General features: G+C 40.9%; 1 protein-coding gene across 2 annotated transcripts in view; it reads left to right on the plus strand.

Annotated features, from left to right (window-relative positions):
• LOC308137460 (disks large homolog 4-like) overlaps window positions 1–14,243 on the plus strand; it is a gene marked incomplete at its 3' end in the record, with an annotated part of 123,502 nt that overhangs the window by 57,655 nt on the left and 51,604 nt on the right. For both annotated transcript variants that reach the window (XM_080506163.1, XM_080506164.1), the window contains exon 5: window positions 11,584–11,637. In XM_080506163.1, coding sequence (XP_080362289.1) covers window positions 11,584–11,637 — 54 coding nt within the window. The remainder of the gene's footprint in view (window positions 1–11,583; window positions 11,638–14,243) is intronic.

Below are 14,243 nucleotides of genomic sequence, written 5' to 3' on the forward strand. Positions count from 1 at the left end.
GGTGACATGTAATAGTGAAACATGGTGAGTGTGAAGAGAAAGCAGCTCAGTGTCGGTCCTTCAGCAGTCTTAACATATAGCAGCTTCAATGGAAAATGGTCTGGGGTGTAATGAGCCAGCCTGAGCGTCTTCAGGCTAATTTTAAAAGTTAGACTGTTGGCCTCCCTAACTGAAACTGAGATCTGGTTCTACATGAGAGAAGCCTGAAAGCTGAAAGCTCGGCCTCTCGTTCTACATTTAGAAAACTCCAGTTACCAGCACTCTGAGAACCAAGTGTTCTTCTGAGTGATATCGGACTAACAGTTCTTTTAAGATATGATGAACCTTGCTTGTTAAGCGTCTTGTTAAGTGGCCGTCTCCCACTGAGAAGGTTGCAGGTTTGATTCCCATATCTGCCTGTCCACATGTCTAAATGTCTAAAGTGTCCTTGAGCAAGACACTGGACCCCAAAATGCTCCCAATGGCTGGACTCGGCGTCGTGCATCGCGGCTGCCTCCAGTGGTGTGTGAATGTGTGTGTGAAAGGGTGAATGTGACTAACAATGTAGAGCGCTTTGGGACTGCTCCAGCAGTCGAAAAGAAATTTACAAGTGAACTTACTTTTTTTTGTTTAACCATTTAAGAGGTTTATAAGTTAAATGAAGGATTTAAAATTGTATTCTAGATTGAAGAAGCCAATATTGGGTTGATGTGATCTCTCCAGCTGTTTCCTGCCAGGACTCTCACTTCAGTATTGTGAATCACTTTAGCACTTATTGGGACACTGAGATAATAGGGGATTACAATAGTCGACTCTGGAAGTAACAAATGCATGGATTCATTGTTTCAGTGTCACTCTGAGTCAACATGTTGCTGATTTTAGAAGCATTACGAGGGGGGCAGTCCTGCAGCCTTGTTTAATGTGGCGTTGTGATAGTATCCAGTGTTCGTCTATATGTGCGCTTTAAGCGTGGTACAATTTCTGAAGAATCCAGAGGGGGGCATCTTTTTCTGACGAGCTCATTTTATTTTATAATGTTTAGAAATAATTATGTTTAGAATAACAATAGGTGCAGATAAAAAAGAATGTTCAATTAAGTTGACTGGATTTAATACATCTGTACACAGATTTAAAAGAAAGAAAATAAGCTTGCAAAAAGTTAAATAACAGACATGGTGTTTGCTTGTTTGAAGGTACTGAATCACTTGATATCTACATGTTTTTTTGTTTTTTTGTTTTGTTGTATCTACATGTTGTACCTTTGATGGATCCCTTAGATATGAACAACGAAATATTTGTGTGTGAAACTCTTTCGGAAGTCTCACTTGTCCAAATACTAGCAATTCATGTGATACTTCAATATCTTAAAATCAGATCTATCTCGTAATCTGTAATCTAGTAATCTGATCTAGTAAATGTTTCCAACTTAATAAACAGGCAGAAACAATTGAATATTTTTTTTAATGTGTTTTCCGTTTTGTACGTCACACTTTTGGCTTTGACTCTATTAGAGACCACCTCACATACTGTATATGTGTCACATACTCCATGGTGTCACATTTCTTTTTGTGCTTGTGGCGTCTCAATGGTCCATCCAATGACTCCATGGTGAATGCAAGCATAACGTCACTTAGAGTAAAACACATTTGAAATGATTATAGCAATCCATTTGTCTGAGGAAACTGTGACTTGCATTCTTGATATGGGAACGTTGGCAGAGGTACAAAGATTTTATTCCCCACCTAATTAAGAATGATAAAGTAGAAGTAAGTATACTTAGATCAGAGGGACAGGAGATCCCACCCGTACATCCTAGTAAATTGCACACTTTATATAGTATATTGGCACAAGTCTATGTCTATGTTCCCATGTCCATCTGCAGCTGCTGCCGGCCTGTCATACAGCTGTTTGATAGGCAGAGCTGCAACCTCGATGACCAAAAGCACACAACTGTGAACTGGAGCAGCAAAACTGTTGAGCACCATCATCATATCTGTGTACATCCTTATCTTTCTCCGCACTGCTTCATCTGTTTGTGGAGTCTGAGGCCCCCTGCTGGTCACGTCTAGCAACATGAGGGAATGGAAGGGGTTGGGGGGGGGTTGATTTTTGTTGAATGCTTTACTGATGTCTGTCTGACAAATCACCTATGCCCCTTGCCAGGATTCTTGTTCATGTTTTATTTTCGCTTTTTTCTGAGCACTTGATCCTCATTGATTATTTTGTGATGTGATGTAATCAGAAAGTGATAGGGAGTTTCAGGGTCGTTTCAACCTATATGTGTGTGTGTGTGTGTGTGTGTGTGTGTGTGTGTGCGTGTGTGTGTGTGTGTGTGTGTCGAAACAACCCTGGAACTGGAAGCAACCCTCATATATACCCTCATTCTCTCACAAGCTGTCAGTCGCAATCATGTGGTTGTGTAATCTCGAAACTAACTAATTCAACTCTATTTCACTAATAATCAGAAAAGGTTTTCTCATCCAAACTGCCAATGAGAATGTTTTCTGCCAGTTAGTCCAGTCAGTCCTACCCACAACATGAAATGAGAAACACAGTTTCACAGATATATGTGCGTGTGTGTGTGTGTGTGGGGTGTGGGTAGAACTCTTAAGTAAAGCTTGACATGAAGTGGGCCCACTGACTCAGATGTTTGAGGGTGATGTGTCGAGTTTGTCATAATTTGAATATTCCAAACAAAACTTGAAGCCAAGTGACAAGAAGTAATATCACAACGCAACATTCTCCTACACTCTGGGCCTCTAGTACAACATTGCACAGCGCAGATATCTCATCCTCCTGTCTTTGTTTCTACCTCTTGTCTTCCACCCTCGATCTCATCTCTGCATTTTCATTTGTCTGCAACCTCCACCTCTTCCAACCCCACCCTCTAGCACTATATTAGTGCTGGCTTCATTTAGCACTGTGATGCCAACAGCCTATTCTCCTTGCTCATCCTCTCCTGACTGAGCGGTTCGCCTGCAGCGCCAGCAGTACTTTACACAGGAACACACACGCACATACACATATACCCGCTAACACTCTCTCAGCGCATAACAGGCTTTTTCTTTTTCTTTTTTTTTCTGAGCCACCCTCACCCTCTCTTCACGTCTTTGTGTTCCCCACATGAGCCCTGCTTCTTAATGTGCCTTGTCTGTCTATCTGACGCTGTTTCTCTTATCAGCTTGGTTTGGGGGAAGTTCTGGCATATATTAGTTGACATTATCACAACGGGGACTTCATAGCTAAAAGCAGATAGTAATGCTTGAGTGGGGGGGGTTTCTGTAGGTCCATGCACAAATCAGTGACTGTGGCTGCTCTTGTTCTTTAACAAATACCAGCTGCTGACAACCTGAAGCTATATTTAAACAGATGAGAAAATATGAGCTCGTTCTTTGTCACTACATACATGTTAAACGTTTATGTTCATCTCAGTTGATGTTTAATATATGTCATATTTAGTGATATCGTGATATATTGTTGTTGTTATTTACCCAACTTACTTGAAATACTGCATATAGACACACGTACTAAATACAAACATCAACAGGGAAATGTGCACAGCTGTTTAGAGATGGGTCTGCTTCAGTTTGCAGAGAGGGTCGTTAATCTCAACGTTGGTGGTTCCGATCCATCTTGTCACGTTGAGGTGTTGAACTGTCACTGGGGAAGACACTTAGCCACGGGTTTGTCTTTGATGAATGATTGTGTGCACAGCTGGGTGATGTGACGGATCATGTAAGGCGCACTGAGACTGCTGAGATGTTTGTAAACCTGACCTTAAACTTATCTGACTAACTTAGATTCACGAGGGCATTACAAGTGCAATATCTCTCAAAATGATGTGAGAGGCACCCATATGAACCAGTGGTGTGCTTAAGTACTGGTTACACACTAATGTGTTGCTAATATGTCTACGAATCATGTGCTCGTAATTGGAAATTGTACCAAAAATTGTTTCCTAAAAACATCCTAGTACACAGATCTAACAAACATTGGTGAGCTTTTTGGTGGGAAATTATGAGATAAGAAAAAAATAAATAAATCAGCAGACAAGTTTAAGTCCTCACTAGAATATATGTGTAATTGTGGTTATTGAGTGTATTTTTTTCGTGGTGCATTTTGTAATTTTCTTTTCATCCATACAACAGAAATAAGTTGTTTATGTTCATTGGTGAAGAAAGTACACATCAAAACAAACTAAGTGGTCAGTATATCTGGTTTTATTGAGAAAAATTGACACTTGATTTGAATAATTTCTTCAAAGAAAAGTCACACGTGACATTTAGTTGGGTAAATCTGAGTTTTTCTATCAGCCAGAGCATCTCTTTCTCATGTGACCCCAGTGTTTAATGACAAAAGATCGGAGGCCGTACCCCCATTGATGATAGAAACTGTTGTGTTTTATATTCACCTTAGTGAACCAGACAGCTGTTCTGTTGTTAACGCTTTACCTCTGACTGTGTGTCAGTGTCGGTGAACACATTAGGAAGGATAAAACACACATGGAGACGTGTGTTCATGGGAAGTAGGCCAACACGCACACAGAGATGCACACGCAGACACACATCAACTCACAAACACTGCGTTCCTGCTGACCCGGCCTGCCTTGTGATGCTTCAAAGGACCAAGACAAAGGTTGATGGAAGTGACTGCCTTGCACCAATCACAATGCTTCCTTCATCCTACACACACACACACACACACACACACACACACACACACACACACACACACACACACACCACACACACACACACACACACACACACACACACACACACACACACTGACCGAACTCTGAGCGTTGTATCACTGTCCCCAGTCGCCTATCGATTAGTCATGCCTGGCTGCTGTCATGTGCAGGAGTCCAGGGAAGCCCCCTAATTGGCTCGTCCGGGAAAAAGACAGAGGCAGAGAGAGAGAGAGAGAGAGAAAGCGACAGAGAGAGAGCAAGCAAGACAGGAGAAGAGGGGGCAGATGCTGAAAGAGGGAGGCAGTATAGGAAGAAAGATGAAAAAGGCTGAGAAAAAGACTTGTTCATGAAGATTGTGCCCGATATCAACTCATCATGACAAACATTTCAGAGAAGAAAAAAGAAAGAAGACAAAGACAATTTAACCCTGTTGTTCCTGGTGGATATAAAGAAACAGACAGATTTTTATTTTTTTTTCAACAGAAATGTCAACGAGGGATCTCTCTTGATCTCAAGCTTTTACTTTAGTTTACAATTTTTAGAGTAGAAACGAAACTTTATTTGCGGATCGACCTACTTTCCTGATACGAATCCGGGCTGGAGGCAGGTACAGAGGTGGATAATATGAATTACTCTGAGTGACTGACCACTGGAGTGGAGCATAATCGCATAGTGAGAAACACCAATCTTCCAGTGGAGCGCATCAATTGACTCCCGTCCTCAAGAAGCAAGCGACACAGTAAGAGAAAGGAAGACTGAAATAAGGATTTAAGTTTGTCGATTTGGGGTTTTTTTCCCAGTTTTTTTTCCCAGTTGCATCTTTTGCGTGACCCCGTATCGCTGAATGATGGTCAGTGTACATCTTTGGAGTTAAATACCTTACTGGACGACGAAGCTTTGCTTTTCCATATTAATCCATGAGAGAAAAGAAACTGCCTACAAAGAAAGATCCTTTTTCATAATTTTCTGATATCCCAGTGGATTTCATCTTTTGAGGCAACTTCATACACATCAGGAAGGACACATTTTGAGAGGCATGACCTATATTATTTTGGCACGGAGTTTGTGGAGCTTTTGCGATCGCCATAAAAAGACAGTATGGTAAGAGGGGATTGAAAGGAGACAGAAGACAGGCGGATCTCTCTGAGACTTTTGGAGAATTTTTATAGCTATGAACACTTATTTCCACAGCCATGAGTTTTGCTGTAGCCCAAAAAAGCCCAGCGCTGGTTCTACTAAGGGAAAGACTGGGAAAGGGAAATCGAAGTCGGGAAAGAGCCATGCTCACTCGAAGCATAACCAGAATTTGTTGCAAATACACACTCCAAATTACCAACTGCAACCTTCGCCTCTGCACTCACCAAAGCACCATGCGCACTCATCTAAGCATGCCTGCCACGCACCGCAGCATCTGCTTCCATCTCCTTCTCCAAGCTACTATCACATAGCGGCGACGTCCTCAAGTCATCAACTTGCTCCACCTTCACCGACGTACCAGCTGGCTCCACAGTCATCAAGTAACTTGCTGCACTCGTCAAGCCACCACCAGCTTCACCAGAGCCCGAGCCGCCACCAGATCCACTTGTCACCAAGCCACCACCAGCTTCATCTATCGCCGAGCCACCATCAGCTCCACCATCACCCTCAAAACCAGCAACAGTGCCATCCGCCAGCCTCGCCGAGTCGCCTGCTGTCTTCTCCCTCCACTCATCAAATGTACCACCAGCCACAGCTCCATTCACCCAGCCACCACTCGTTGTTCCAGCAGTATCAGCACCACCACCACAACTGCCCTCCCGCACTTCCACACGCCTCCCAGTCACTGTCCATCCATCCTTTTCACTCACCACAGCTCCCCTTGTGTTCAGGGCTGGGAGGTTACGGGTGGAGCACGCTGCCTACCAACCTGGCCACAAGGGGTTCCAGAGGAAAGTTTACCAACCTGAGGGACAGCGTGAAAAAGAGTCCCACGAAAAGCAAAGGAAAAGCTGGCGGCAGGCCATGGCCCAATGACACGCATATCTGGACCGCACACACAGTGGATGTGCCTCACGTGCCACTCATACACCACTTTCCCCGATTACAGAGCCATGTTCAGGTAGGTTTGGTCCTTAGGAAGAAATCGCACGTGTGCTCGTTGTTATTCATTTCACATTCACCTCTACCGCCAATGGATACCCCGTCCATTAAGAAGCACAAGTTCAACTTGTGCCAATATATTTGAGCATGCTGGAGATTCCTGGATAGCATTAAATACCTTTATCTTTACATGTTGGTCCTATTGGTTTGGTTTTTTTTTTTTAAAGCATTTATGCAGTCTTCAGCACACTTTTGCAGAGATAGTGAAACGTCAAATTGTAATTTGTAGCTGCTTGCATAATTTGGAATTGTCCACAATTTACACAGTTATTTTTTTATAATTGAATTCTGGGTTATCAATTGAACAATCAAATAGAAGAAACAACTTTTTGTCAGTAAGAATGGATGAAGCCAATCGGATAAGAGGTGAGACGTCTCTCAAAGTAAGAGATACTGAAATGTATCTTATTACAGGAATCCACATCAAACCTACTTTACGATATGATTTACACAAGGCGCAGGTTGTGTAAACACATTATTACAATATTGTGCATTGTACATAAATCTGTAAACAGCAGTAAGAGCATTAAAAAATAAAGGTCACCACTGTAATGTTGCTGTTATCTTTGTCAAACTGCTATTCGAATTGAAGCACTAACAGCCTGAACTGCTTCACTGGTGCTTTCCGCACAAAGCCTACTCCAGGGTGTCAACTGCATCGCAATATAATTCTCTTGCAGTATTTAATTTTCTCTGAGGGAAACTGGAAGCAATTCAAAAGCGATTGTTGGTAAAATACAGGTTTTCTACAGTAGCTAATTTCTAAATAAAGCTCACAGTCGATGGGACATCGGAGAACGATTATAGCCACCGAGGTAAGAGTGATAACAGTCAACTTCAGCTTCTCAGTGACTGAATGCAAGGCGAGGAAAATCTATTTATGTTGCACCATTCAGAGGCAAGGCAATCCACAGTGCTTTACAAAGAAATAAATAAAATACTTATAACTAACTGGAACTTTGTGCAGTATAAAGTTTGCATTACAATAGAACAGGGCATCTGCCTTCTATTATTTGTTTCAAGGATAGTTAATGTGCTGTACATCTGCTGTGTATGCACTGATCAGAGATAGCACGGAGTAATAGCGTGATTAGCGTGATTAGCATGGCCGCTCTGATTTGATTAGAGTTATGCTCTATCTGATTAACTCATTAGTCAAATGGAGTTTCAATGTACATTAGTGGGCTGGTGATATTATTGTAAAGTGGAGTTTAAACGTGCGTGCATCCTGCTTTACCTGCTACCAGTGACTCCTCACCACAACATGAGGAATCTGTGTACTTGTAGCATTGTGTCACTATCTTCATTATGACTGGTGTGACTCATATTGTCTCCTTTTCCAATTCAAACGTCTTCATTTTTTGGACTATGCATGTGACTGTATACACTTTACTATGTAGTAATTTAGTATTTGATAAGCTTCCTCTGTGCATCATTACAGAGAGATCTTGAATATTAGTCATTAGATCGTGATCCATCTGCTAACTGATAATTGAGGTATTATGTTGATGTATATGAACTGAACAGAGCGCCATTCACTCAACTTCAAAACAATCCCAAAAACACACACATTTGTACATGCACTTGTGTATTATGTTTTCACGGGAGCTTTACTTTGACTTGCATGCATTTCCTCCCACAACTACAACTTGTGTTACCCTAACTTTAGTTTAAGCGAAAAAAGTATTTCCACCGAATATATAATGGCGTCAACAGCCCCATATTGAGTGTGCAGCCTGGGTGATCCTGCCAGTTTAGAAAAACAAGAACACATCCTCACCCACATGTATTTGAATTGGAATAGCACATTGCATTGACATTCATCAATTTTCAGCAGATTTACTCTCAGGTATTATTTGCTATTCAGTCACCTGATCTGTACCTTATTCTAACTTGTAAAATTGTCTCTCCAAGAGATTTAATGATGAATACACTGCCACCCTCACACGTTAATTCATAAAGATTCTCAGGACAACCATTTAACTTAACCTTGTCAGTCACATCAAACTTTATTCATAAAACATTTTTCATACCATAAAAATGTAGCACAGTGTGTTTTAAATGTTCAGACACCAACAGGCATGCCTGGACCCTTTGTGTTTTACTGATTTCTTAAAATATAACATGATATTGTTATGGATATTTTATTTTGTCTCCAAAAGGAGGTTTCTTTGACATTACATTTATTTTTAGGTGATGGTTTGCACTAATAATTTGATGTAAAGGGTGAAAAAGAGCCAATGTGAGGCTAAACTCAGTGGGGGATTTACCAATGTGAGCTTAGTGGCCTGTAAGGTTTACAACCCTGTAACACACACACAAGCACAGATACACTAATGCACATACACTTACTGGAAAATGTATAAACATAAATATATAGTAATTATTGTTCCCAGTTTCTCTTCCTCCCTGTCTAACGAGACAAACCAGCGATCATCAGGATTTATTTTTTAAGCTGTGCCGGACTTGGTCCTCCTATAAAGCCTCAATAAGAAAGATTGTGTCGAAGCAATTATGTAACAACTAACTGCTTAGATATAGCTGAAACACATGTAAGCAGACGAATACACGCACATTCAAACATGTCGATGTTACATAAGTGTGAACACACACTGGCAGTTTGTGTCAATGGAGTGACCAGCTGACTGCCCGACAGGATTTGTGGTTTTATGAATGAGACACACTTACACACACACTCAAACACAAAATACACACTGAATGCCCTGAAAGTGATCATAACCTCCTTTTCTTTTCTTTTTTTTTTTGTTTTACTGATGAAGTTAAATAATGTTTAAGTGAGGCTTTGGCTGAAGTGCACAATAGCGAGAAATTAAACACAGTTATTTCATCACTTTACTAATGTGAGCACTGGCTGGAGGACGGCATATTCACAACTGGTTGCGTTTTGATCTCAACATTTAAAAATGAAATATTTGAAATACTGACTGCAAAAACATGTTCTTATCAGTGGTTTGCACATTTTTTCCAAGGAGGTGTCCATGTTGAAGTAATGCAGCTATTCAAGATATTTCCTGAATGTCTTTTTCTATTTTTTTATTTTTTTATTGTTGCATCAGAAAATGTGTAATAGAATAATCAGCACCCCACTCTTTTTTTTTAAGTACAATTGACTGTACAGAATAAAATAAAATAGCATCAACTAAATCCAACTCTATAAATGTATGCCTGCGGAAGTGATTTACAATAATGCATGTCTGAGGATTTGCTTTTTGCCCCCACAATGTTTCTGTGTAATCTGATTTCGGTCCCCACAACACTAGTAATACCTGGATCACACGCGGCACACACAGATGATAACAGCTGCATCTGTCAGCACGTCTCAGAATCGGCTGAACTCCACAGTACCCTCCACACCCTCCCAGTCTCCGGCTGTCCGCCTCTCTGGGCCTTCCTCCACTTCTGCTCCCACACTGTTGATTGTTATTCTTTTTTTCCCCCTCCCCACTTACATATGTCAGTGCTTCTGGAGGGCTTTACATGCATCTGTCCACACCCTCTGCTCCTCATTGTTGTTGTCCGACAGGCAGATTTCTCTTCTCCCACCATACCTATAATCCCTCTGACCCACCAGACCCACCGCCCTCTCTCTGTTCCCATGTGGGATCAAGCATCCAGTCAGCTTGACTGACAGACAGTTGCACATGTGGCAGAGAGAGAGAGAGAGGGGGGGGGGGGGGGGGGGGGGGGGATAAAGGGGTGGGTAGACAAGGGTGGATGGGAAGTAGAGATTAGTTCAGAGGGTTGGATGCCGTCGCTGCTCGGTTGCACACTCATGTTCTGAAGTCAGGTTGTGTCGTCGGTTTGGTTGTACTGGCTGCTTTGGTGATATTTAGCTGACTGGTTTGAAAACGGATTTTTGGAGCGCTTGCATGGACTGGCCTGCTCACTGGTGGTGTTTGGATGAAGACTAGAGCTGCAGACTTGTGGGCGCTACAGTTTTCTTGAGCAGAAGTGGGAGCAGATTGAAGGGAATGCGTGAAATGATGCGTTTGATCAAACGTGGAGTTTATAGTCAACCTGCAATTATGAAGAGAAAAAGGCACCCTTTGTCTGTTTATTAGAGAGCGTCAGGTAGGCTGCTTGCTTTTGAACGAGGCGTTAGAAGATAATGTGAAGGCGTCCTCCTTGTTTCTTTGGTGGTGATTTGTCCAGGCATTGGCTCACGGACAAAGCCAGGAAGAAAGAGACGGCTGGTTGTACAAGAGGATAACTTGGTGGAGGGAGAGAAAGAAGGAGAAGACACTTGTAGAGCGGACACAGGGCATGGGAGCAAAACGGAAGATTGGAAATGTTGGATTTCTAAACCACTTGGGAGAACTTGGACGCCGACCTGACGCATGATAGGGTAGTGTCACGAATCTATAAAGAACACCATAGTTCACCATGCTATGATCAAAATGTAACCTAATGTAAAGTGCAGGCAGTTGTAACAGAGTACTTTGTGGCGCAGAAGTGAATTGTTTTGGCGGCAGGAGCAAAGCTGTATAAAAGTGTTATATTGCGCGGTTTGCTGTGTGGTACATTTGTACTGTCCACTTTAAGGGCTGTGCAGTATGTCATGCGGTGTATGCAGTCGCTCCATGGTGGTAATCTGTAGCAGATGTGCTCAACATGCTGTACCAAAATATGAGACGAGTAAGTCTCTCCTCCCGCGTCACTTCACAATGTTTATCAACAGCAACGGTATCGTTTGCCAATCTCGATTTTGAAAGAAGAAAGTGACAAGTAATGATGTTTGCTCTCTCTTGCAGGCCAACCCCCCTCCAGTGGTGGTCAACGCCGACAGCGTCGACACCCCCCCATATGTGAGTACTGCTTGAAATGTTCACTCATTGCTGAGATTTGAGCCATCTGTGACTGCAGCCTGCCAATACAGGAAGATTTCAGTGGCTATTTCTATGTGACCTTAAACTTTAGCAGAAAATCTAAGCAAGGTTAAACCACGAAGATTCAGACAAGATGTTAAATTACGTGACAGTGGCCCAGTGAGCATGGATTTGGACGTTTGGTGTTGCCTGTGGTCAATAATCACAATGTATTGGCAATCCAGGATTTTAGATTTCTTTACTTGTTGGCTATTGTATGATGTTGTAGTGGAAGATAAATCAGTTTAAGGAATTTTTTTTGCTCAACATGTCTAAAATGTTACAGGACAATAAACGGTGTTGTCCCGATAGAGAAAGTGCTTCTGAACATGTGCTACTGCATTGAAATCAAACTGCATTTCATATACAACCTTTAAAACAAACCTGTAAGGCAAATATAAAAAAAAATATATTATATATTGTGCCAGGATTCAATGCTACACTAAAAAGCACACATACACATTACAGAATAAAGTATTTTGAACATTTCTGTGCTGAATGTGACTCATAACTCGGCGTAAAAAAACCAGAAATACATTTTTAACATGTGTCAACGTCCAAAATATGAGACTTGACTAATGCACCAAACACTAATTGTGTTCAGTTTTGTTAATATTTAGATCAACTCTGAATGTCCTCTGATAGACAGTAGTGAAAATAACTGAACATTTATTTAGCATTGCTAACATGGATTAAACATTACTCTGCCTTTAATCTAATCGAGTCATTCATATTATCATTATTAGCAAACAGATGGTGGCCACAATGATCAATGGGCATTTAACCTGTTCTGCAAATAATATATAGGGTCATCACCTAATTTCTAAATTCATTTTGAGACTCATTTTGCTGCTTCTTCCCACCAAATCCTTTTTCCTCTGTGCAATCCACCGTGTAGTGCAACGGCTTATTTGTTATGATTTTCCGCGCTATTCTGAGCCCCGATTCCAAAGTGTGTAGTGGTTTGTATATTCCTTCCTAAAGAACATTAATGACAGCAATGTCTCAATTTTGGACAGAACGTTTAGTCTAGAATTAGAATGAATCCAGATGTCATTTCACCAGTAGCCAGCTGCCACCGAGAATCAGTCTCTGCGGTTGTTAGATAAGTTTATTATGTAATTACTGTGGAATTACTCCCCACTGAACTGAAGCTATGATAAAATACAAGCAGAAGTGTGTATTTTTCTTCTTCAATGCAGAAAACCCTTTGTAGTTTGCTGATTATATAATTACCTTCCTCTTCAGTGCTGAAAATCTTAAATAAGAAAAAAAAAATTGAAACAATAATATTACCTTTGAAATTGAATTTATTCATAAATGTCAAAGAATTTTCGCAGGATCAATCTCAGATTGTGATGTTTTGTTGCTGTCGCTATAAATCGATGCATTGTGGCTTTTGAACAGGCACCATTCAGTCTGAACTTAAGTGTGCGTTTGATAATACTGTAGTAAACACAGTGGCTGGAGATAGATGGTGCCCTCTGTTTGAAACAGCTAGAATTCAAAATCTAAACTAATCTGACTGCGCAGAGACAGATTACAGCCAAGGGGATTATGAAGGCCATTGGGATGCCACTCGAAAACTGTGTTTGTGTGTGCATGTGTGTGTTTGTGTGTATTTGTGTGCCTGCGTGCATGCAGCAGCTGTGTCTGGAATGAGACACTCATCTCCCGTTATGAAGTGAGTGAAACAAAAATGCTATATAATAGTCTGTACGGCTCAGATATAATTCCGCGCGCACTTCATTCTGTCAGAAAATGTAGAAGTTAATGTGTTCCATAGACCAGGCAAAGCAGTGTGATTGGCTCGTGGGCAATTCATCAGGGATGCTCTTAAATGTGACATCAGAGATACATCATCGTTAAGTACGCATTACGAGTTTAATCTCGTGGATTCATGCGTCATTCATAAATAATCAAAGTCTAAATTCTCATTTCTCAAAATCTGATATTTGTTGCTTTTTGTTTTTCCTTTCCTGGCTGGACTTTTTCAATCTCAATGTATGAAACGTGAAAAGGTCAAAAAAAGAAAAGAAAACATTAAATAAAGAAATAAAAACCAGTTTGAACTGAAAACATTTGTTCTTGAATTGAGCTATAAAGGAGCGAAACCACAGAAGAGAAAACTTGCCTTGACTATGGCGTTTTATGTTTAATAACTTGCTGAGATATAAGTGAGTTTATATGGGATTACAATGTACCTGCCTGAGGTAAATTACATACGAAAATCTATCAAAAAAAACAGTTTAAATGAACAATGTATGAAAGGTTTTTAAAATGATATTGCTAAATACTGGCTAACCGTGTAGTTTTTTATTAATGTTTTTTTGCTTTATATCACAAATGGAAAGTAATGAAGAACAAAACATGTTTTAGATTTCAATGTTGGAACTTGGGATTGACCTCATGATAACGACACCTAATGTTCTGTTATATTTGTCTTTCCCTTCAGTGTTTCTGTACATTTCTTTGACACATTCAGTTTCTATGAGTTTTTTTAGGTACAAAAACACCATTTTAGTCAGTGCCTACATGTTCTAATT

Source organism: Blennius ocellaris, assembly GCF_963422515.1.
Source record: "Blennius ocellaris genome assembly, chromosome: 12".
Taxonomy (NCBI): domain Eukaryota; kingdom Metazoa; phylum Chordata; class Actinopteri; order Blenniiformes; family Blenniidae; genus Blennius; species Blennius ocellaris.